Below are 22,356 nucleotides of genomic sequence, written 5' to 3' on the forward strand. Positions count from 1 at the left end.
GGGAGGCCCTGGACCGACAGAGACCGGGGTGGGAGGCCCCTCCTTTCCCACCAACAAACCACCGGGAAGGCAGAGCCGCTCAGCCAAGAGCCCAGCTCCACGACGACAGGAAGCCATTCACTTTTTCTGAAAACACTGGACCCAAAGTGGGGCAGCCACAACTTTTGCTGCTGTGCCAACCAAACCTCAGTAAGAGAAAAGAGTATGAGGAACTTAATTCATTTGATTTGGCTTCATTTTTCTTTATCTGTTAAAATGATGCTCCTTAGTCCCCCTGCAAGCCCATCCCTGCACAAACACACCCCTACCTTTCTGTTGGAACCAAAACAGGTTGGTATATAAATTAGAAGCCACGGCTCCCCTGGGTTTGTAGCTCAGAGGCATCTGGAACGCAAGACAAGAAATCCGTTGGCCAAAGGGCAGGAGTGACTCCTGTGGAAATGAAGGGCCAGGCCTCTGATGGGAACCCCAGGCCCACTTCAAGGCCAGGTTTCCCCAGCTGCCAGAATGGTTACAGGACGGGATGGGGAGAGGAGGGAGCTGGGCCGGCAGAGGCCCTGGACAGGGGTGAGCCCCTACATGCCAGGGACAGACACCGACAGCCTGCAAGAGAGAACGAGTCATGTGGAGCCCACTTCACCAGCCCAGGTTGGCAAAAGGTATGTCTAGAACGTAATCCTGTCCCCTCAGGAAGCTGCTGGCAGTAAGTTGGGGTCGGGTGGGGAGGGGGCGTCGCAGCAGGCTGGCATTAGGGAGGCAAGAGCCAGAGCAGGACAAGGGTGATGCGCTGGTTAAAGCAATATACATTATGTACAAACTCCGGTTAATCAGTCCGCTCGGCTGGCAGCGTCCTCGCCGGGCCCAGGCGCCTTGGCCGGGGGGCAGGGGCGCCAGAAGGGAAGGGCAGGCTGTCCAACACCTTCTTGGCACTCAAGGGGGGAGGGGAGGAAGTGCCGATGGCGCCTCCCGGTACAAAAACGTGGAGAGAATTCTTTAAATAACGGCACGAAACAGTGTCCCCCGAGGAGAGGAGCCCCCTGGCCTGGGGCGGGGGGAGTGGCCGCAGGGCAGTCTCTGCAGTGGGCTGGGGGCATTAGCAGCAGCGTTTCTTTCGTTTACTGTTCTTCGTGAGCTTCACCACATCGTTCTGTTGTTGCTGCTGCTGTTTCGCTAAGTTGTCTTTCTTTGCTCGGAGGACCAGCTCTGTGATGCAGTTGAACATCTGTGAGGGTGAGGGAGGCAGGGCGGGCCTCAGACCAGCGTGGAGGCCCCATCACAGCGTGGCCACTTCCCTGCCTCCCCGGACCCAGCTTTCTAGTTCTACTGGTGAGTTTTTTTGTATGTGTATCTTCAAACCCTATCTAGAAGGAGGTGGTGAATTATAAAGGTCAAAAAGGAACAACATCAAAGACCTTTGAGCTACGTCTCAGGGAAGGGGTTTTCCAGTCTTTCTCTTAAAGAAGAAAAAACCCTTTTCCTTCAGTTGGACTCCGGACAACACAGATAAAGGTGCCCCTGCGACGGACCAGAAGCACCCAGAGCCGGCCCACTCCATGCTACCTCACTGCACACCCTGCCTAGAACCTTCCCCGGACCACCCCAAGACCACCCCACAGCTCTCCTCCACTCCCGGGAAAGGTAGCAAGTACGTGACATAATTTGCTTCACTCCTTCCCGCAACCCGGGAGGCAGAGGCTCTCACCCCACCCCAATCAATCTACACAAGGAACACTGGAGCGTGGAGAGGACTCAGGGCCCTGCCACAGGCCCCTAAGTGGAAAAGCCCACATTGTGACCCTAGCCTGACGCGGGCGCCCGGGGTCCCTGCCATCAGGCAGCCTGAGCCCAGGATGCAGGGGATTCGGTGCCCCTGGGCTCCACACCCCACGGGCAGGACCCTCCTGAAGCCACGAGGGCAGCCAGCCTGGGCTTGTGGCAAAAGGTCCTGCTTTTCTCCAAAGACTCACAAGCGCTTTCCAGCAGCCGCAGCATTAAGTGACAGGAGGCTGCCCTGGTCCAGAGGCCCAGCCAGTCTGAGGGGATGTGCATCCCCAGAAGCCTCAGGGGGCTCACCCGGACACCCACCCGAGCAAGCTCTGGAGGCCACAGGAAAGCTAGCTGGTCTCTGCAGGAAGCCAAGGCCCCAAGGAAAGCCAGAGAGCAGGAAGAGGTGACAGTGGGGAGGGCAGGGGAGGGACGGGGAGGCAGAGGACCGAGTGGACACCGTGCACGACTGTGGTGTGGAGCACATCATAGTTTGACTCAGCTTCTCACGAGCTGGAACCTGTTTCCCATTTGAAACATGGGACTAATTTACCTCAGAGGACTGTTGAGATATGAGGTGGCACCTGTAGAGAGCCTAGCTCAAGGCCTAGCACACACAGGAGGCACTCAATCAACGGCCGTTACTGTGACGTTTTCTGTCGGCCACCTGGATGCCCCGGGCAGGCCAGGGTGGGGCAAGGAGGCCATGGTGGTGGAGCAGAGCTGGGCCACGCTCACCCCCCGCCCCTCCGGTGCAGGCCTCACCTCTTCCACGTTGACATTCTCCTTGGCGCTGGTCTCAAACAACTGGATCCCCATCTGCCCGGCGAATTTGTAGGCGTCTTCTGTCTCCACCACCTTCCGCTCAGGGTCGTCATTCTTATTCCCCACTTCAAGGCAAGGCAGGGTCAACCCAGCCCCGTGGGAACACCCTGCCACCCTCCACCCCACTGTCTACCCTGCTGGGTCCAGCCTCACCTAGTATCCGGCACACGTCATCACAGTTCTGGTTGATTTCGTGAAGCCACCGCTTGACGTTGACAAAGGATTCAGCGCTGGTGACGTCATAGACCACGATGACCCCGTGGGTCCCCCGATAATACCTGTAGGACCAGGGTCTGCGTCAGAGCTTCAGCCTAAACAAGAGTAGCCCCTTCACAGGACCCGCCTGCCCGCGTCCAGACAGCGGCTGGGAAACGGCGAGGGGCGAGTGCTTTCCCCCAACACGCCCGGTGTCTCCTCTCCCTCCGGCCTCGGCTGGACATCCAGAGCCCAGCCAGCAGGTAGGACGCCGGCAGCACTGCTGCTCATGCTGTGCCCCAGGCACGGTAAGTAGGGAGCGCTCGGCCCTGCGGTGGCCAACCAAACTGTTCAGAGGCTGCCAACAGCTTGAAACTTCTTTGAAGTTTTATTTTTAAAATTCAGGCAATGTTCGCATTTGACATATTACCACTGTCCTCTTTTTAACATTCAAAACTTTTTACTGTCCTCAAATCTGTCATAGTAAAATGCCATTCCAAGAACACGCACCACTTGTGAAGCCTGCCAAGGTCTGTTCTCACTCCCCTTGGGTGCAGGTGGGCACCTCCTCTCCTGCCACTCCAGGCTCATCCAGGCCGGGGGGCAGGTAGGGCATGGAAATGACCTGGGCATCAGGACGCATCCAAAAGCACAGACCCCGGTGCCTAAGGTCAGCTGGAAGGTCTGCAAGGCAGGAGGATGTGAACATTCCCCTCCAGACACCGCATCCCCCTTCACTCACATGGTTCAGGAGGACAGATGGAGGACATCAACCCTGGAAGGAAGAGGAGGACAGAGCCTCACACTTCTCCAGAGAGCCTTCACTGACCCAGCGGCCAGGTGACACCCCCTGCCCTGACACGTCACATCACCCAGCGCTGCAGAGATTCTCACTCACCAGGGGCTTCTGAGAACAACGAGGGTAAGAACCACTGCCTGCAACAGGCCGTGCTCACGGGTAGACGGGGACTCCCCCCCAACCCAGCCCATAGCGCCTCCGCCCTCCCGGGGCTCATCAGGGCCCCAAGCCCGTAGGAAAGCGGCCCCTCCCAGGTGGCGGTTCTGAGGCACCACAGGCTGCACGAGGATGGAGCCGGCCAGGCTGGCAGGTGCAGCTGTGTTCTCACCTGCCTGCCCATCAGCACTCTGGCCGACTCCTCATAGTCGAGGCCCGATCACAGGACACAGGTCAGACGAGCTCCTTCTATGAAAGGCTGTGGGGCCCTGGGAAGGTTACTGCGTGCACCTCATGGCACCTCGGTTTCCTCAACTGTAAAATGGGGGTACTAGGACTTAACTCTTGGGGTGGTTGTGAGGACTAAGGAGATAATACATATTTCCACAAGGGCCAGCTCTTTATTATCACTATTACTATTCCTTCAGTGACAATCTGGGCCCCCGACGCAGATGGAAGAAAACCAAGGGACAGCATGGCAGGCAGCAATGTCAGCAGCTTCCCCAGGCCGGCCACCAAGGCAGTGAGAAAAGCCCAGCCTCTCTCGCAACCCTGGCCCTCCACCCTCAGACACCCGCTGATGTCCCCCAGGAGCTTCATCTGCCTGCAACTCTGCCTTCCTGGGGACACAGCGCCCTGCCCTGGGGAGCCCGAACAATCAAGCCATCCAGGCCCTGCCCCTCCCTGCCCCCTAGAGCACCAGGTCATCACCTGGGTCCACCTGGTGGACACCCACCTGAGCAGGTGCAGGAGAGCATGCCGGGAACTGGTGAGGACAGATGATTGTCCCCCGCCAGCAAAGGACATGCGAGCAGTGGACTGTGTTTCCAGACCCTCCTTTGCTGAAGACAGTTGAAGATGCCAAGAAATGCCTACAGCCGCGGCCCCAGCACAAGCCCCCACTGCTCCCCGGGACCCTCCGCCTTCTCTGGGACCCAGGCAAGGGGGTGTCACCCGAGAGAACCAGTCCGGAGCTCAGAGCTCGGGCGAGGAGGGCACCGGCGTGCTGGGCTTCCACCTCCTCCTCCATCAGTCATCACGGCCAGGCACCACAACTTGGCTCTATGCCAGCACAGCACCGGTGCTTCACACCCACGACCTTACTGATCTTTGCCACACCTGGTACAAGACAGGAGGGTCACCACATCACCAGTGAGGACGTAAGGCTGAGTGGAGTGAACTGCTGCAAGTCACAGCCTGGGCCTGAGCCCAGGGCCAGGTACGGAAGGGGCTTCCCTGCCTCCGCCTCGCTCTCTGCCCTCAGCACCCCACCCCAGCCCGCGCCCCCAGCCACAGCTCAGGGTCAGTGAACCCCAGCCACCAGGAGGCAAGAAACGGTGAGGGGGACAACAGGGCGTTCTCAGCAGGCTAACAGGATGCAATTTTAGTTTTTCTTTTAATGCCCTGAATCAGAAAAGGCCACGTTATTGCCCCCAGATTGCCCCAATCCTTGGAAGAGAACAAACTCCTGAAACAAACTCCAGACTCCTTCCCTCAGCCCCCAGGCAGGCCGGCCAGCGTGCGGCACTCCCCCTTCTCGTGCAGACCCAAATTGCCTGCAGGCAGGGGAGTTCTCCCCCAGAGGATGAGGGAGGCAGTTCACCCTCTTCCCGACGCCCTGGAAGGAGCTGACCTCAGGATGGCCGGCCGGGCAGGGCCGTGCTTCTCTGCTGAAAGGTCTCAGGCTCCCCCGCCCCACTGCCCTGCCTGGAGCATTTCTTGTGGCCACAGGCCCAGTATCCTCGGGTGCCCTGAATTCCCTGACTGGTTTTAACCCACAGGAGGCACCAGAGCATCTGCCGTCTGCCTCAGCCCCAGTCCCAGTCCCTTGGCGGTGGAGGGCCAGCAGAGAGCAGGGCTGTGGACCAGTTAAAGGCAAGAGCTTTGGCATCAGCCAGACCTCAGTTCAACTCCTAACCAAGCACGCTAGGTTACTTCACCGTCTCTGGGCCTCAGTTTTCTTGTCTGTAAATTGGAGATACTCACAGGACTTTTTATCAGGATTAAATGAAATGAAGCAGGTAAAGTCCTTGGCGACAGTCCCGGCCCAGAGTAAGGATATCTGGGGTCAGTGCCCATTCCTCCCGACCCCGACAAGAGGTCTTGGTCTTATTCAGGCCTAGATGCTTGGGCTGCCCAAAGCTCATGATGTCTATCCTACCCCAAGGACCCCCCTGACCCCAGCTGCCCTCCTTAGCTGAGGCCTCACTGGCAGCTGCCAAGACACAAGGGGGCTCAGGCAGCTCATCGGGAAGTAGTTGCAGAGACCTGCCTTGGGCAGCCCCCAGGACTGGGGACCCCCGGGGTCTTGGGGAGTCACAGATCACAGCACGTGTGCTCACCACAGGGCTGGCCCAGTGACAGAAGCCCCCCCCCTCCAGGCCTGCTCAGGCTCTGGCCCCTTGAAGCCCCTTGACCAGGGCCACCCACCCGCCCAGCCGGCACCCCTGGACACCCCGACACTCCCAGCCACCACCGTGGGGGCTTTTCGGCCCTCACACTTCCCACCCCTCAGATCCTGAGCCGCCTCTGGATGGGTGGCCAGCCGGGGGTCTGCCCCACTTTCACCCTGCCGGGAGGAGACAAAACTTCCTCGTGCCTTCCCAAGAGCCCCACTCACACAGGCTCTGCTGGGGAAGGCAAAGGAGAGGCCGATGGAAGAAGCGACTACTCCAGGCCAGGCGCTGGCTCCTGCTCTGCACACACCCCAGTGTGGAGCCCAGACGCTGCCCATCACAGGGAGCAGGACACCCTCGGAAGCTCCCTCGTTTGTAAAACAGGGATGATGAGAGTACCAGCTGCAGGGAGCTCAGTGGCATCATCCATGTTCACACGTGGATGTCCCCAAGCACACGGGACTCGGCATTAAAGCAAATCCCAAAGACAAGCCCTCTGGGAAACTGAAGCAGAGCAAAAATGTAAATTCCCAAGTGTCTGCCTTCATAGCCCTGCTCTTTCCTGGAACCTGTTCCATTAACCAACAGCCACTCCACAGGACCCCTGCGGTCTGGAGCTCCAGCTAGGTTTCCCTCCTGTTTACAGCTAAGAATCACAAAGGTACTGCAGCAGCAAAGGAGGACAACCCTCAGCGTGAGCTGGGTTCCCAGCAGACCGCTTTGGGGAGGCAGAGGAGGGGCCGCCCAACGGCCTCCCACCTACCAGTGCTCCTTCCGGGCCTCCCAGCAGAGAGAAGCCCCCTCCCGGAAGTCAGGGTGGTGACGGGAGCCTGCACGGCTGACCCCACGACCCCGGCTGTCACAGCTGACACCTAACAAGAGCACTGTCATTGCCTAAGTGTTTCACCACCTGGCGAAGCCAACATCACCACTGCTACCCCATTTTAAAGACAAAGGAACCAAAGGCCAGAGGGTCAGCGGACTGGCGCGTGCTGCCCCGCCCGCCCCAGAGCTGCCACGCCACACCCCCTCCTCTTCTTGCAGCCTCAGGAAGAGGAAGGGCCCCACTCGACGCCACCCACTGCAGCCAGCAAGGAGCTCACCTCCCAACAGACGCGGGGGCCCGTCCCAGTGGCATGTCTATCGTGACCCGGCACTAGTGGCTCAACTGTGTCTGAATGTCGGTGGCAAGGGGTCTGAGCGGGAGCAGGGCTGGCCTGACTCACGTGGAGGTGATGGTGCGGAAGCGCTCCTGCCCGGCTGTGTCCCAGATCTGCAGCTTCACTTTCTCCCCGTTGATCTCCACAGTCCGAATCTTAAAATCCACTCCGATCGTGGTGATGTAACTGCCTGCACACACACACATGTTAGCAGGGCCCACAGGCCGCCCTGGTCAGACCACGCCCTAAATGGCACAGGTGACCCTGGGCTCCACCATCCCACCCCGCCCGGCTCGCTCCAAGTGCCTGGAGGACGCAGCCCTGAACAAAAAAGACGAAGTCCGAGCCCCAAGGTGAGGGCAACAGACAGGATACAATGAAACAAAGTGATAAAGAAGACAATTTCAAGAGCAAGGAGTGCCACAAAGGAAATAAAACAGGGGACGTGACTGGGGGGAGGGGACATGCCTCTCTACTAGAGTGGCCGGGGCACGGACACGTGCACTGTGGCCTGGGAACGGTGGGAGCCTATGATGCATTCCGGGCTTCTCTTTTCTAGTCCAAACATTTTAAATGACCCACAAAATTAACTTCCTAAAACATAAACAAGTCATATGCACACTACTATATGTAAAATATATATATCTATGTACAAATAAAATAGATCACTAATAAAGACCTATTATATATATAAAACAGGAAACTACTCAATACTCTGTAATACTCTGTATGGGAAAAGAATCCAAAAAACAGTGCATATATGTATATGTATAACTGATTCACTTTGCTATACAGCAGAAAGTAACACAACAGTGTAAATCAGCTATACTCCAATAAAAACTAAAAAAATAAAACTAAGTCCCGACCTGCAATTTGAAAAACACTGCTCCAGGCAGAGGAGACAGCAGCAAACGTAGCAGTGGTGTGTGGGGGGAGCGGCCTGAGGTCAAGCACACGGAGGGAGGCAGGTTGGGGGTGGAGGTGAGCAAGGCCAGATCTTGGCCTTTGTGCCATTTTCAAGAGCTTGGACTTTCTCTTGTGTGTGTGACAGGGAGGCATTGAAGGGTTTAATCCAAGCATGAGCTGCATTGTAAATAGCTCTCTTGGGGCATCTGTGTGAAAGATGGAGTTAAAGAGAATTTTTGGCAACAGAATAGTCCTGTCCAGGCTTACAAAGGCCCGAATGCTAGAAGAGCCCATGTTCTCACTCCATTTGGAGCTGACAGTGTGACCTGGTGCCGCAGACATGACACACACACAACTAACTCTATCAAGTGTGTAGAGTGGATAGGAAAGGTCAAAGTTCAAAGTGGGGTGGAGATCAAGGAAGGCTCTCGGGCGCAAGTCACATTTAGACCTGGCTTGAAAGAATAGGTATGATTTCAAAGGTTGAGATTAGCGGGGGGAAAGACATCCCACCCAGAAGAAAAGAACTGAGGCAGCACAGAGGACAAGGCGGCATCTGGCTCTCTGCGGGGACTGGATTACACCAAGGAGAGCAGCCCAGCACCTAGTGCTGTGGGCACTTGATACACAGCTGATGGCTGAATAAGTGAGCGAGCTAGTGAAAACACAAAAAAGCATGAACAGACAGCATGAGGTAGGAACCTGGAAAGGTGAACTGAAGATAGATTATGAAGGCCAGTGGTTTTCAACAGAGGATTGTTGAGTTCCCCCCCCAGAAGACTTGGCAATGTCTGGAGACATTTTCGGTTGTCACAACTGGGAGGGGGAAGGGTGCTGGCATCTAGTGGGTGGAGCCCAGGGAAGCTGCTCAGCATCCTTCAATGCACAGGACAGTCCCCACAGCAAAGAATTACAGGGCCCAGAGCGTCAGTGGTGCTATAGTGGAGAAACCTTGCTGTGAACTCTGCTCACTTAAGAGAGGACCGCTGAGGTTTTTAAACAGAGGAAACCCTGCCAGAGACATGCATTAGCAAGATGAACTCAGCAGTCTGGTACGGGATGGGCAGGAGCTGCTGTAATGCTTCAGGCTAGAACCAACAGCAGTCTGAACTGGTAGTAGAAATGGAAAGGAGGAGAGAGGTTGAAGAGAACCCTCCAAGAGTTGAGAGCTGACAGGATGGGGAGTCAGAGGGACATAAGGAGGAAGAGGAATGTTTTCCAGCACAGTGAGAAGTGCCCACTAGTCACCATTCTCGAACAGGAGACAACAGCAACGACAAACCCCTGGTGTTTACTGAGAGATTACTTAGTCCTGGGGAATCCTCGCAGTAACCCTACATGGGAGGGATGGGGATCAGTCCCACTTCTAAAGATGAGCTGAGACTCGGTCACACTCATGGTCACATAGAGAAGACAACTCTTTCCAATGTCATGCCACCAGGGGTGTGCAGAGCCACTGTCAGGAGAAACCCACCTCTCCCTCCCTCAAGAGAGAGGTGTCCACCACGTAATCACTTCCTAAGTGAAGCTCACCCCTCAACTGCATCACGGGAATTCCCAGAGGTAGTCACACATCAGTCCTCGATCAGAGAGGCCAAGACAGCCCGAAGCCTCTGCACTGAACCTTGTGTGCTCGACCAATGAAAATGTGCCCCACTTCACCAGTGATCAGGGAAACACAAGATTGAACGAGCAGCACTTTTTGCCTATCAGCTGAGCAAAAATGAACACCACTAAGACCTAGTACCGATCAGCATTGACAAGGGGCTCTTTAGACCCCTTCAACTTAGTACAGCTTCTGTGAAAGGCGAACTGGCAGTACCTGTGAAAACTTTAAAAGCACATACCCCCTGACCTAGTAACTCCACTTCTATGCAAGAATAAACACAGTGTGTCCCAAGAAATACAGCACCACTTAAAACAGAGGCAACCAGAAAGCATGCACGCATCAAGAACACTGTTTATGGACCATGTGCATCCCTGCACAGCCCAGGAAGCTGCACAGCCATTCAAAAGTACCACAGGTCTGCATGTAGACGTGCAAGGATGGTCCTTGATATGCCGAGGGGAAGGCAAGTGGCCGGCCCACAGCGTGTGGAGTCGAGGGAGAGACACACCACGCTGAGCAGAGGCTACCAGGGCACCCAAGGTCGGGGCGGGGAGCAGCGCTCCTTTTTCACTGTACTGAGCCTTCCCGTTTGACACTTTATACAGGCATGTCCTAACTTGTCGTTTTTTCTTTCTTTTTTAAATGTTAGGACACAAAAAAGACCCTGAGTAGAAAAAGGATGGGCCTGCAGAAGGATTTTTTTGAACAAGATAGATGAAGACCGACCACAGAGACTTCTAACCTACGCCCCCTCCTCCTCCTTCCCTGTCTGGCAATCAGAATGAGGACTTTTCTGATGTTAGGCAGAGGCCAGGGTGTTCTGGCGCCAGGGGAAGGGATGTTAAAACCAAAACACCCGGCAGCATCCCAGGGACACACTCACCTGAGAAAGTGTTGTCTGCAAAACGTAACAGTAAACTGCTCTTGCCGACACCTGCAGGGGAGAAAGCAGGAGATGAGAGGAGGTCCGGGTCCCCACTCCAACCCCTACCCCTCTTCAGGGAGAGAGTCCCGAGTCCTAACTCTTCAGAGGCACAGCAGCACCCATATCCCTCCCCAACCAGCCTGGCACCAGAACACCTCTCCCCTTGGATCTCTAACCTCTTCCTCCATCTCAGTGTAAGACACGAGCTGGGCCCGTGTGAGGGTCAGGCCCAGCAACCCCAAGGAAGAGACCCAACGACGGACACGAAGCAGGGGAAGGCCGACCAAGTGATACTGGTCCCAAGGTGTGTCTAGAACGTAGTCCCTGGAAAACGCACGTCACGCATGGAGCTTCGGTTTGGTGACAGACAAGGGGCTGCCTGGCTGCAAAGCACCCTGGAGATCCTCAGGGCTGTTCTGCACACGAAGAAGTGAGGCGCAGACAACTCGAACCGACTGTCGGCCACCTTCACCCCGGCTGATGCCACGGGTGGCTGCATGGGCGGCGAGGGGGGCGTCCGCCTGACACCCCTCAGCCCGACAGCTCAGGGTGCTCAGACCATTTCACTTCCCACAGTCTCCTGTTCCAAGAACAGGCAGAACCCTCGTAAGGGTGGCTTCCCTTTACTTCAACACACGGCAGCTTTAGCCTCCAGGTGCACCTGTCCTGTGCCCTAAGTCCTTCTGTCCCCGCCCCCGCCCCCCCCCCCCCCAAAGCCAGCTGGGTCAACCGAGCACAGAAGGAAAGCACTAGCACACGTAGGGCACTGCGTGTGGCCGGCGCTTGGATGTTCCTGCAAGTCCAGCTGCATCTCTTAAGATGAGGTATCTGAGGCTCCAAGAAGCTACACGTCTGGTCTAGGGGCCTCAGCAGGGGCGTGGAGCTGGATCTGAATCCAGGGCTGTCCACCCTGGAGCTCCACGTCTCTTGCCAATACGTGCTGCTTGGGAGGTCTTCTTGCATCTGCTTCGGGAAGTGGAACAAAAAAACCCAAAGTGGCTCCTGTGTCCCATGCCTGTCAGAGTCTTAGCAGCAGTGCTATCAAAGCTAGACGAGTGGAGATCTTAACCCAGGGTCTCAGACCCCACGCCTGCACCCCCAGCTGAGAGCGAACTTTGAGTGTGTGTCCCTGACTGTGGGGAGGAGCCCGTGCGCTCACCAGATACTCAGAGGGAGCTGCTGCTGCCCCATCCCCGGCTGACCCCGGCGTCCTCTCTGGGCAGTCCTCTCTGACGATCTCCTCTGGGGACCTCTCCAAGTGGGTGAGTCGCCCAGCGATGCCCAGAACTTGTCTCATGGAGTGAACCAGGGTCTGACCGTCCTGAAGACAGGCTGGGCGCAGCTCTGAGCAGACAGGTGCCGCGGCCCCGGTCCCCGCCGCTCAGCCGCAGCCTGCCGCGCTGGGGCCACTTCCTCTGCGAGGCTTCCTGCCCAGCCTGAGGAGAGCCCCAGTCCTGGGCTAGTCCCTCACGGCGCTCTGCCCAGCGCCAACACCCCGTCGGCTCCGCCGGCTCCTTGCTTCCTCCTGGAGCCTCCTGGCCCGCTTACTCAGCAAAAACCTTGTGTCTGGGCCACTGGGCCATGAGTTCCTCTAGGAAGGAGGTCTTGCTCCACTTGCCCTGCACGTTCACGGGGCTGGAAGCTGGGCCCAGCACTCAGTAGGGGCCAACAAAACACTGTTTAGTGAATTTATGACTAAGCCAATGCCAATCACAGACAGCCATGCTACCCAACGCTACGGCTGCAGCAGTAAAAGGAGCCCAAGCAGTGGTGGTCAAACTTTCGGGGGGTGGCAGAATCCTTTTTTTAAGTTAAATGGTATCTGACTCGCATACGTCTAAGGGCGGGGGGTGCTCTCTGCGTGAAGCAGGTGTCCCCCCAGCTTGGCCTCTCCGGGTGCCCTTCATTCACCCCAAGCTCATCTGCAGAGCTGCTCAAAACCACTACAGTCACCATGTCAACTGCTGCTTCAGGCCAGCACCCACCTCTGGCCTTGCTCTTCCCCCTGAAAGGAAGGGAAACCCACCCAGAGAAACACCGTTTCCTAAATATCCCTAAAGAAGCCACCTTGGGAACACACGCTGCTACCATCCACCCTGCAGCACCCACCCAGGGGAGGAAGTGAGGGGTACCAATCTGCCTTAACCACAGCCGAAGTCAACAGCTTTCCAAGGGCCATGTCCAGCACACACCCCAAGAGGCCAGCCCCATCATCCTCGACCCTGCAGAGAGCACAGGCCCTGGCCCTTGATGCCTCTTGGTAGCGGGGAGACAGATTCTCTCTGCAGAAACCTTACCCACCACTCTCAGTCACCACTGCTCTCCCTGCATCAAACTCCTTCTTGCCCCTGCCTTCTGCCTCTTGCCCTACACAGATGCTCTGGTCCTCAAAACGCCTCCACAGAAGCCCCCACCCTTGGCTGTGCTCCTCCCTTGGGCTCTAGTTCCCTCATCCCTCTTTGCTTCAGTTCTAGACTGTTGGAGACCCTTAGACCTTTGAGTAAAGTGTTCTCAGGTTTACTCCTGGCTCAGGAACTAATTCCCTGTATAGGCTCAGACAGGTCACCCCACCCCCCCCGAGCCTCAGTTCACTCATCTGTGAGGTCGAAAGCTTCAACTAGACCTTCAACAGCCACTGCAGCCTCCGGGTTCTAAGGATGAGTCTGGCTGGCCCCATGGATCGGACGAAATGCTGTTACAAATCAGAGCCAATGTCAGAAGAGCATAAGAGAAAGTATACAAACTTAGGCACAAACAAGAGCTGCAAAATCTGAGGGGATGTATTCCAGAAGCATGTACAATGTGGCAGAGTGGGAAAAAGAGCTCTAGATTTATACAGAAAGAAACTAACACTCATTGAGGGCCTACTGTTTGCCAGGCCCCACACCAGCTGCTCACAAAGCATCATGTGCATTAACTCCTGGCTTTGCCTCTGAAGAGCTGTGTGACTTGGGGCAAGACAGTCAGCTACTCTGAGCCTTAGTTTCCTTATTTGACAAACCACACAGGCAACGTGTAAGGATCAAATGAGAGAGTGTCTATGAAACCGTTTGAAAAACCTTAAGGAATCATCACATAAGGAGCCAGGTTCAGGGGAGGGCGTGATGTTAGTCTCCTTGCTCAGTTGCCGAAACTTAGTTTGAACTTCAATGGCTACCATCTCCCAGCCTCATAAACATTGGGCTTTGAGTATCAGCTCACTGTCAGGAGAAATTAAACTGTAAAACATCCGTCTCCTCTACACAACGTAGTCCTACACACTCGGACTGAACAAGGAACCAGGTCACATAAATCTTGACCCAGTGAGTCTTCTCCCACACCTAACTTCTGAGTGAAAAATCAATACACCATGCAAAATGTACAGTGAAAGGGGCCAAAACCATCCCCTGGGTTTCACCAGGGAGAAAAGCCAATAGGGTGCATCTTCTGGCTAAGCTTATGCTTTTCATTTTTGTATATCAACACACAGGCCCCAGATGTCTTGCAGAGGGATAGGGACCCTGACCATGGTAGCCTGACTTTAACTCGAAAAGGAGAGAAATCACCCTGGTGCCAGCCCCTCAGAACCAAGGTGGGGGCTGAAATCAAAACCTGAAAGGCATAAACCTCAGGACCCCATGAAATGCCTGAGGCCATCTCCAAGAGCAAGGCTACACAGCTTGTCTGGTTTTCTTTCATTCAAATCACAATGAATCCATCCTCCTCCACCTTTCTAACTCCTCCCCCAGCCACAGCTACTCTTCATCTCCCTATTTAGCCCCTAACTTTTCTCCCTTCCACCAGCAGCCTCAGAAGCCTCAGCCACCCTTCACCTGATCCAAACCACCAGCCACGTCCCAACCCGGCTCCATGGTGAGACCACGACCCACCCACCTTCCTGGTCCAGCTATGACACTGTCACAGCACTCCCACATCAGGGTCTGACAACCCCTTTGATTTGGTCCCCTCTTTCCTTAACAAGCCATGGGTTCCACCACCAACCTGGCCTCTGCCTCCAGTAACATGACACTGCTGCCAACACTCAACTCAGGTCTGGTCTATAAGTCTGGCACGTTCCCAAGCCTCCCTCCCCATCATAAAATCCCAACACCTCAGCTATGCTCCCATAAACCTCCTGGGGCCTGCCTCCCTGACCCCTTGGTCACCCCATAAACCTGCTTACCTGCCACACTCCAAACACCTCTAAAACCCTCCACCCTGGGACTTCCCTGGTGGTCCAGTGGGTAACACTCCGCGCTCCCAATGCAGGGGGCCCGGGTTCGATCCCCGGGCTAGATCCCTCCCTCTAGCTCGGAGAACTAGAGCCCACACACATGCCGCCAACTAAGAGTTCGCATGCTGCAACTAAGGAGCCCGCCTGCCGCAACTAAGACCCGGCACAGCCTAAATAAATAAATAAATAAGTGTTAATAAAAAAAAACCTCCACCTTTTCTCAGAAACCAGCCTATCTTTTCTGAAGACACTTGATATTCATTCATTCATCCAGTAAGTATACATTAGGCATCTACTGGGTGTGAGGCACTGCACTAGGCACTGGAGAGGGAGCTAGGAGCTCTACAGGAGTGTATAAATGGTCAGAGCACTTTTGTAATGTTGGCCAACCCACCTCCAACACCCGTCTACCAGACAGTATGTAACAGCAAACACACACTGAGCACTCACTATGTGCCCGGCTCTGTTCTGAACACTGTGTGTGCATTATCTCATTGAATACTCAATCAGCCCAGTGAGGCAGATCCTATTACTATTCCATTTTACAGATGAGGAAATGGAAACATACAGAGGTAATAATGCAGCAGGAATGTACCAGGCCCTGAGCAAAGTGCTTTGCCTGTCTTACCTCATTTAAATCTCACAGGAATCCCATGAGGCAGGTTCTGGGAATATGCCCATTTTACAGAGGAAGAAACCGAGGCTTACAAAGGCTACTGATAACACATCAACAGCGAACATCTACCTGGAGCTCACTTTCTGCCAGGTCGAGTGCTAAGCACTTTTCCAGCTGTATCTCATCCAATACTCACACCACCCAGCGACGCAAGTCCCCACTTCTCAGATGAGGGAACTGAGGCTCGGAAAGGCGAAACAACTCGCCCAAGGTCAGAGTGAGGAAGCTGGTAGTCCCAGGACTTGAACCCGGGTCCCTCCAACTCCAGAGATCGCGCGACTTGACCAAGGTCATACGTGAGGCAGGGGCCGGCGCGGCGAGTGGACCGGGCGCCCAGCCCCAAGCCCCGCGCACCCGGCTCCGCAGCCCGGCACCCCAGCCTCACCTCGGCGCGGCCCGGAGCCCCTCCGCACGCCCCTGGGGCCGCCGGCCGCCCCGCCCGCCCCGCGCGGGCCGGCACCTCCCCGCCCGCCTGTCCTCCCCGAGGCTCCTGCGGGCCGCGCCCGGCAGGGCCGACGCCGCCTCCGGCCGCTGCGGCCCTTACCGCTGTCGCCGATGATGAGCAGCTTGAAGAGGTGGTCGTAGTCCCGGGCCATGGCGGGCGGGGGAGGCGAGCGCTAGCAGGCGGGGTCGGTGCTGGCCTCGCGATCCGCAGCTCCCTCCGGGCTGCTCCGGCAGCGGCGGATCCACTTCCCGAACAAACAGCCGGAACTGACAGAAACACCTCCCTCCGCTCCCCCCTCCTCCTCCTCCTCTTCAGCAGCCGCCGCCGCTGCCACCGCCTCCCTCCTTCCCGCCCCGCCCCGCCACTGCGCAGGCGCAGCGCCTGGCACCGCCTCTGCGCAGCCGCGGTCGCGGCCAGCCGCGCCCTCTCCGCGCTCACGCACGGCGCATGCGTCCTGGCAGGGTCTCGCGGGCGCTGACCGGTCTTCGCCGCGTCCCGTCTGTGAACGTCGCCGCCGCCAGCCGTCCGCGGCCCCCTGCCCGGAAATCTCGGAGAGCGGAGCTGCGATCGAAACCTAACTGCAAGAAGCCGAGAGTGCCGGAGAAGCCCGGCCGTGGCCCGGGAGGGACTCGCTTCTTCAAGACTCGCAAGCGCTGTGGAGACAGAAAGACTGGCAGGCAGTGACCGGTGGGGCGGCTCTTAGGCCGAGCTCCCGGTTTCTCGGGACTGGGGACTCGGCCACTTCGCTCCCTTCTGTCTGGACTCTGCCTCCGGGGTGCTGGCTCCGGGCCTTCCACCGTGTCCCGGGGCTGTGGACAGGACGCCTAGGCGGCTGGAGGCTGCGGAGTTTTACAGCACAGGAGCCGGGACGTAGCGTGTTAGGAGTGTGGCCTTTGACGTCAGCGCTGGGGCGAAGTCACATCCCAGCCCTGTGACCTCTTGAAGCCTGAGTTGCCCCGTTGGTAAAGCGGGGTGGGTGGTTCCAGATTCAGCGTCTCTTCCAGCTTGACGCAGAGCTTGGGAGATGAATGACCCGGCGTGTAAGATGCACCCCTGGGATCGACGGCAGCAGCTCCCGCGGCCTCTGTTGCACACCATCTACAGATAATAATTCTCCAAACCGCGTGGTAGGAAGACCTGGGCCGCAGAAGTTAAGCGGTATTCGGTTTATCATCAGCCCTAGGTTTTTTTTTCCGGTTTTAGAGTAAGTTCCTACCTGCACTAAAAGTAGGATGCGCCTACCGCCATCCTCATTTGTAGAACTGCAGGGAAAAAATTTAAGTTACTTATGAGTTCTGTACAGCCCTGTCCCTTTCTAGTCAAGTACCTGTTGGATATTTCTACTTGTTTTCTCAAACTTCTTTTTATCTTGACTTTATACAAAATAGTGCTTGTGGAGTTTTTTTAAATGTACAAAAGCTTACCAAAAGCACAAGTTACTGTTTTTCCCTCAGACCCACTCCTCACAGGTAACCCCTGTTAGTAAGTTTCTTGGATACCTTAAAATGCTTAGCAAATATTTTCTGAATGCATAAATGTCCTTCAGTGAATTTTCTTTGCCTGTGCAATCACATGTGTATGTAAGTTGCCTTTTCTCTTTAACAACATACTTAAACCTTCTGTCATTTCACAGCTGCGGGGTACTGGCACTCCATCATATGGTGGTATTTAACCACTCTGCTGTTGATAGGCATTCATGTTTATAATTTCTTGTTATTATAAACAGTGTTGCAGGGAAGATCCTTGAACAGCACATGGAGTGTCTGACTCAAGCTCTGAGTTGTTTTTCCAGGAGCTGAGAATCAGCCTGGTGATGGCAAAAGAATATGGACTTGGGATCCAAAGGTACTAGCTGGGAGGGGAGCTATTCATATGATCACTGAAAAAATGGTTCTTCTTGGTCTGGGAAAGGTTAGTGGGATCGCCTTTGATCCAACAGTTTTAGGAAATATAAGGGAAGAAAGAAGCCTCAGAGTATTCCCCAGGCAAGCACATCCTCCCCTGACCAGCCAGTGAGGCAGGAGGTCACTCTAGATCATCTTCTCAACCTGCTCTGGAATCAGAGAGACTTTGGTTCAGATGCTTTGGAATCCTGGCTCCATCTCTTAAAAGCTTTGAGATTTTGGAAAAGTCACATCACAATGTCTCAGAGCCCCAGTTTCCTCAGCATAGTTATAAAGATTAGAGATACGTTTGCAAATTACCTGGCTCATATAGGCATGTGATAAACAGTAACTAATGCTGTTAAAGCAAGGTCATTTTCCACTGACTCATTCATGCTTTCGGCCATTTCCTGTTGCAGACTCGAGCACACATGCCCAAGGCAGCCTCCTGATATCAGGGCTGTAGGATACTTCGAAGAAGTAGAACAGAATTGGCCATTATGAAGACCAGACTCCTGACTTGCCTGCCTTCTGGAAAGCAATAGGCATTAATTCCTTCATTTATTCAAGTAGCCATTTAATGAGTACTCACTATTTATTATGTGCCACAGACTATAGGATAGAGCTTTTCCCATCCAGGAACTTTCAGTCTCATCAGAGATAAGACACACTCATGAGAAATAAAATATACAAGACAATACAAGAGAGGAAATAGCTGTCAAGCAGCCTAGACTTCAGAGGAGAGCTATCACTTTCAGCTAGAATGATGGGGAAAGGATTTCATCATAAAGATTTCATGATGGAATTGGAATTTAGAGAGCTGTGAATGGCAGGTGTATTTAGATAGCTGCTGTCACAGCCGTAAGGATCATCTATTTTAGCTTTGGGGGAGAATCCCCTGCAGGCCAGGATGTGTGCCTGGCTCCCAAAAATGAAACTGTGAGCACATTTTCCTCTAGAAGCATTGTTTTAAATTATCTAAACTACAATTCAGTGACTGGAGCTATGTTATGGTAGCTAGATTATAAAGTCTATATTTAGAAATAGACATAAACTTTTGTGATCTGAGTTAAGTAGCAGTATGTGCCACTGATGGAAAACTTTGTTCCACTGTTCTGAACAGCCAGCTTACAGATGAGCTTTGCAGTACCACCTGTTCATACATTAGAAACTACAATAGGGAGGCATTGAAAGTTCTTGAGCAGAGGAGCAATATCAAAATCTTTTGGGGAAAGTTATCTGGTGCAAGCATGCAGGACGGATTTCAGCTGCAGAGCTTTAAAGGTTACTGCCGAACCCCAGGTGTGAGGTAACAGCAGGAAGAGACAGATGCAAAAGATAGTATGCAAAAGATATCGACCAAATTAGTGTTTTTTAAAAAATCACATAGGGAATTCCCTGGTGGTCCAGTGGTTAGGACTCTGCACTTCCACTGCATGGGCCCGGGTTTGACCCCTGGTCAGGGAACTAAGATCCCACGAGCCACGTGGCACAGCCAAAAAATAAAATAAAAATCACAAAATTTACCTGACAACTGGATTCCTTTGCTAATTCAGTAAGTATTGTGTGCCTACTAGGTGCCAGGCACTGAGGAGGCAACAGGAGCAAAACAAAGCCCCACCCTCAGGGAGCTTATGGTACAATTGGGGAAGATGAGTCAACGTACATTTGAGGGCTTACTGTGTGCCAGGCACTGACGGAGGAGCTGGAGATGTAGCAGTAAATAAAGCTTTAAAATCCCTGCTTCTGTGGAGCTTACATTCTGAGAATGCAAATAATACGTGTTAAAAGGAAAAACCAAGGAGTAAGGGGGACAGGAGTGTACACAGGTTTACAGAACAGAAAGTGATGGCGTGGAGGGGTGGGTATATACTGTTCATTCAATAAGTTTGGTTGTGAATGAAAAGAGAGATGGAGTGGCTGGTGAGAACAGTGGGGTGAATAATGTATTTTTCAGGATAGCGTAGGTAGAGGATTGGCAGCCAGTGAACAGTAAGGACTGAGCAGTAAGGGTGGAAGGAAGATGGGTTAGGAGCACTTTAAAAAGCTCAACTGGCAAAGAGGAGAGTAAAGAAGTGTGGTGTCAGAGGCTGAGGGTAAAGGAGAGGGACCCTCACGCCTGAGGTGCCTCAGGGTAGCAGTAGGAGAGACCGAGGGCCAGTGCGGCGGAGGCCTGCAGGGACCTGTGAAATCCACAACTCAGACTGGTCAGCAATGGACTCTATAGTTGCTGAAATAGGTATCGAAGGAGGAAGCATATGCTGCAATCATGTAATGGGGGAATTGGGTGTAAACAAGAATTGAGAGGGCAGGTATGCTGAATGTATGTCGGACTTCAAATGAGGAGTGGGATGGGGCACCGTCCAACATGCTGGTCCAAGAGGGAAGGACTAAAGGGAACCATCTGGTCTCTCCCTTTGATGGGACTGGGAATTGGCCCTTTACCCCTCACCTGCATGCCTGAGGCCATATCAAGAGACTTGGCAATCACCTTGCCCTGCCCTTTGGTAGCCCCCCCAAATCAAGTGACCATGAAGTTCCTTGATCGCAGGGACCATCCTGATATCCACTGGGGACTAGCACATGGTAGGCACTTGGTTTCTGTTCAGTTAAAGTGAAACCGCACATAGAATTTAAAGAGTTAGAAGGAACATCAGAAATAATCCGGTTAAAAAAAAGAAAAAGAATCTGGTTGAACTCTCTTGGAATTTGCATTTTGTGAGGTGTGGGCCAAATTTGGGGTCTCTCACTATAACTCAGGGTCAGACTCCCTCCCACTAAACCCTTCAGTAGGATTTTTCTCCCATCTTCGAGATTAGATCACAGTTTTCAAAGTATGGGCTGGGGACACCAGGACTCCCTATGACCCTTTCAAAGGATCTGTGAAGTTGAAACATTTTCACAATACTGAGATGTCATTTGCCTTTTCCACTCATTCCTTACAAGTGTACAGTGGAGTTTTCCAGCGCCTGCATGATATGTGACGTTGCAACAGACTGAATGCAGGAGACATGAGAATCCAGAAGTGAAGAGGCTTGCAAAAATGCAGAGCAATGCCACTCTCCTCATTAAAATGGCTTTTGGGAGATGCAAGAGGGAAGAGATATGGGGACATATGTATAACTGATTCACTTTGTTATAAAGCAGAAATTGACACACCATTGTAAAGCAATTATACTCTAATAAAGATGTTAAAAAAAAAAGACCCAACACAGCCAAAAATAAATTTTAAAATATAAATAAATAAATAAATAAAATGGCTTTTGTTTTGGAAAAATGTTTGTTATGGTTATTTATGCTAATATGTAATGGATTTATTCTTTTTAAACGAATTAATAATGCTTTTAAAGTTGACCAGTTTTGATGTCTAAGATGGTATCAGTAGGCAAATTACATATAAGCCAGAGCCCTTTGGGGTCCTCCATCATCTTTCACAGTGTGAAGGAGTCTTGAAGCAGAAATGTTTGGGGAACGCTGGCTTAGATACTGCTGCACCCAGCTTCCCACCTCCCTTTTTTATGGGAATCTAAATGGTAAGAAAGATCTAACGTAGCTTACAACCAGGCTGCCATCTCAACCAGAGAGCTCAAAGCAGCATCACAAAGTGACTGGTGTTTCCATGCGGACACACTCAGGAGTCTCACCCAGAAATCCCACTGAGCTAATAATCCTTGGACCAGTTTTTCTAGTTTCCTAAGCTTTGTTAATATCAACACTATCCTTCCACCAGGGCAGCCTGCAGGGAACCCTCCTAGCAGCTCAGAACCACCCAGTGAAATAACTGAGCTCCACCTCTTCTGAAAGGTGAAACCTAGTCACTCCAGAGAGCCACACGCCAAGAACTTGACTGTTTCTTTTGTTAAATCCACCTTCCAAAAGTATTTTTATAGTATGGCCCTGGGACTTGGTGACCAGAGTTATCAAGAAATGTGGGTTTTTTCCAGTTCTGCAGTCAACTGGCCACACAACCTCAGAGACGCTCCTTTCCTTCCATACCTCAGCTGTACTCATAAAACAGGGACAGGCTCCTGGCCCCTCCTGTCGAAAGCACTGCTCCAGCAATGACAGGGGAGTGCTTTCCAGACCAGGCACAGTGAAGCCCCAACCAGGTGCTTACACACCTCTTTTTCAGTGTTTTAGATATTCAAACGCAGTAATCACTCTGCAAGAAAAATCTGATTTTAAGTTAATAGCTTTTCAAACTTCAGGCTCAAAAAATTAACATCTGTAAATTCTGGGTCCAGCAATTACCCCCTGGATAAGAGCACTACACTTGCGACGCACCTTAAATGGTACTAGGTGCCCACTGTTCAGTCCCTTTTTGTCAGTATACCTCACTTTAATCACATCATCCACGTATGCAGCACCTCCTTCGTGCCCAGCCATGTATGGAGGGCGTTACCT

The 22,356-nt window shown here is 53.6% G+C and overlaps 1 protein-coding gene and 1 long non-coding RNA gene across 3 annotated transcripts; one reads left to right on the forward strand and one right to left on the reverse strand.

Moving 5' to 3' along the window:
* Positions 1-242: 242 nt before the first annotated feature.
* On the reverse strand, positions 243-16,343 carry RAB35 (RAB35, member RAS oncogene family). 2 transcript variants are annotated; one of them, XM_036874874.1, is made up of 6 exons: positions 16,169-16,343; positions 10,694-10,744; positions 7,362-7,485; positions 2,743-2,867; positions 2,530-2,654; positions 243-1,222 (listed from the first exon to the last, which is right to left on the reverse strand). In XM_036874874.1, exons 1-6 carry the CDS (start codon positions 16,218-16,220, stop codon positions 1,094-1,096), a joined length of 606 nt encoding a protein of 201 aa, XP_036730769.1. In that variant the 5' UTR covers positions 16,221-16,343; the 3' UTR covers positions 243-1,093. The 2 variants fall into 2 exon arrangements, with proteins under 2 accessions (XP_036730769.1, XP_036730770.1); XM_036874875.1 differs by lacking the exon at positions 2,530-2,654 and having other exon boundaries at positions 1,116-1,222; positions 16,169-16,339.
* A 150-nt stretch (positions 16,344-16,493) lies between these two features.
* LOC118906921 lies at positions 16,494-20,630 on the forward strand. Its single transcript, XR_005022621.1, has 2 exons — positions 16,494-17,914; positions 18,372-20,630. It is a non-coding gene; the product is annotated as an uncharacterized LOC118906921 (long non-coding RNA).
* The last annotated feature ends 1,726 nt before the right edge of the window (positions 20,631-22,356 follow it).

Source organism: Balaenoptera musculus, chromosome 14, assembly GCF_009873245.2.
Source record: "Balaenoptera musculus isolate JJ_BM4_2016_0621 chromosome 14, mBalMus1.pri.v3, whole genome shotgun sequence".
Taxonomy (NCBI): domain Eukaryota; kingdom Metazoa; phylum Chordata; class Mammalia; order Artiodactyla; family Balaenopteridae; genus Balaenoptera; species Balaenoptera musculus.

Coding starts and splice junctions, on each gene's coding strand:
- RAB35 (XM_036874874.1), bottom strand. CDS start 16,220: ATGGCCCGGGACTACGACCACCTCTTCAAGCTGCTCATCATCGGCGAC. Junction 7,486..10,693: donor TGCAGACAACACTTTCTCAG/GTGAGTGTGTCC, acceptor GTGTGTGTGCAG/GCAGTTACATCACCACGATC. Junction 2,868..7,361: donor TTCCGCACCATCACCTCCAC/GTGAGTCAGGCC, acceptor CTGGTCCTACAG/GTATTATCGGGGGACCCACG.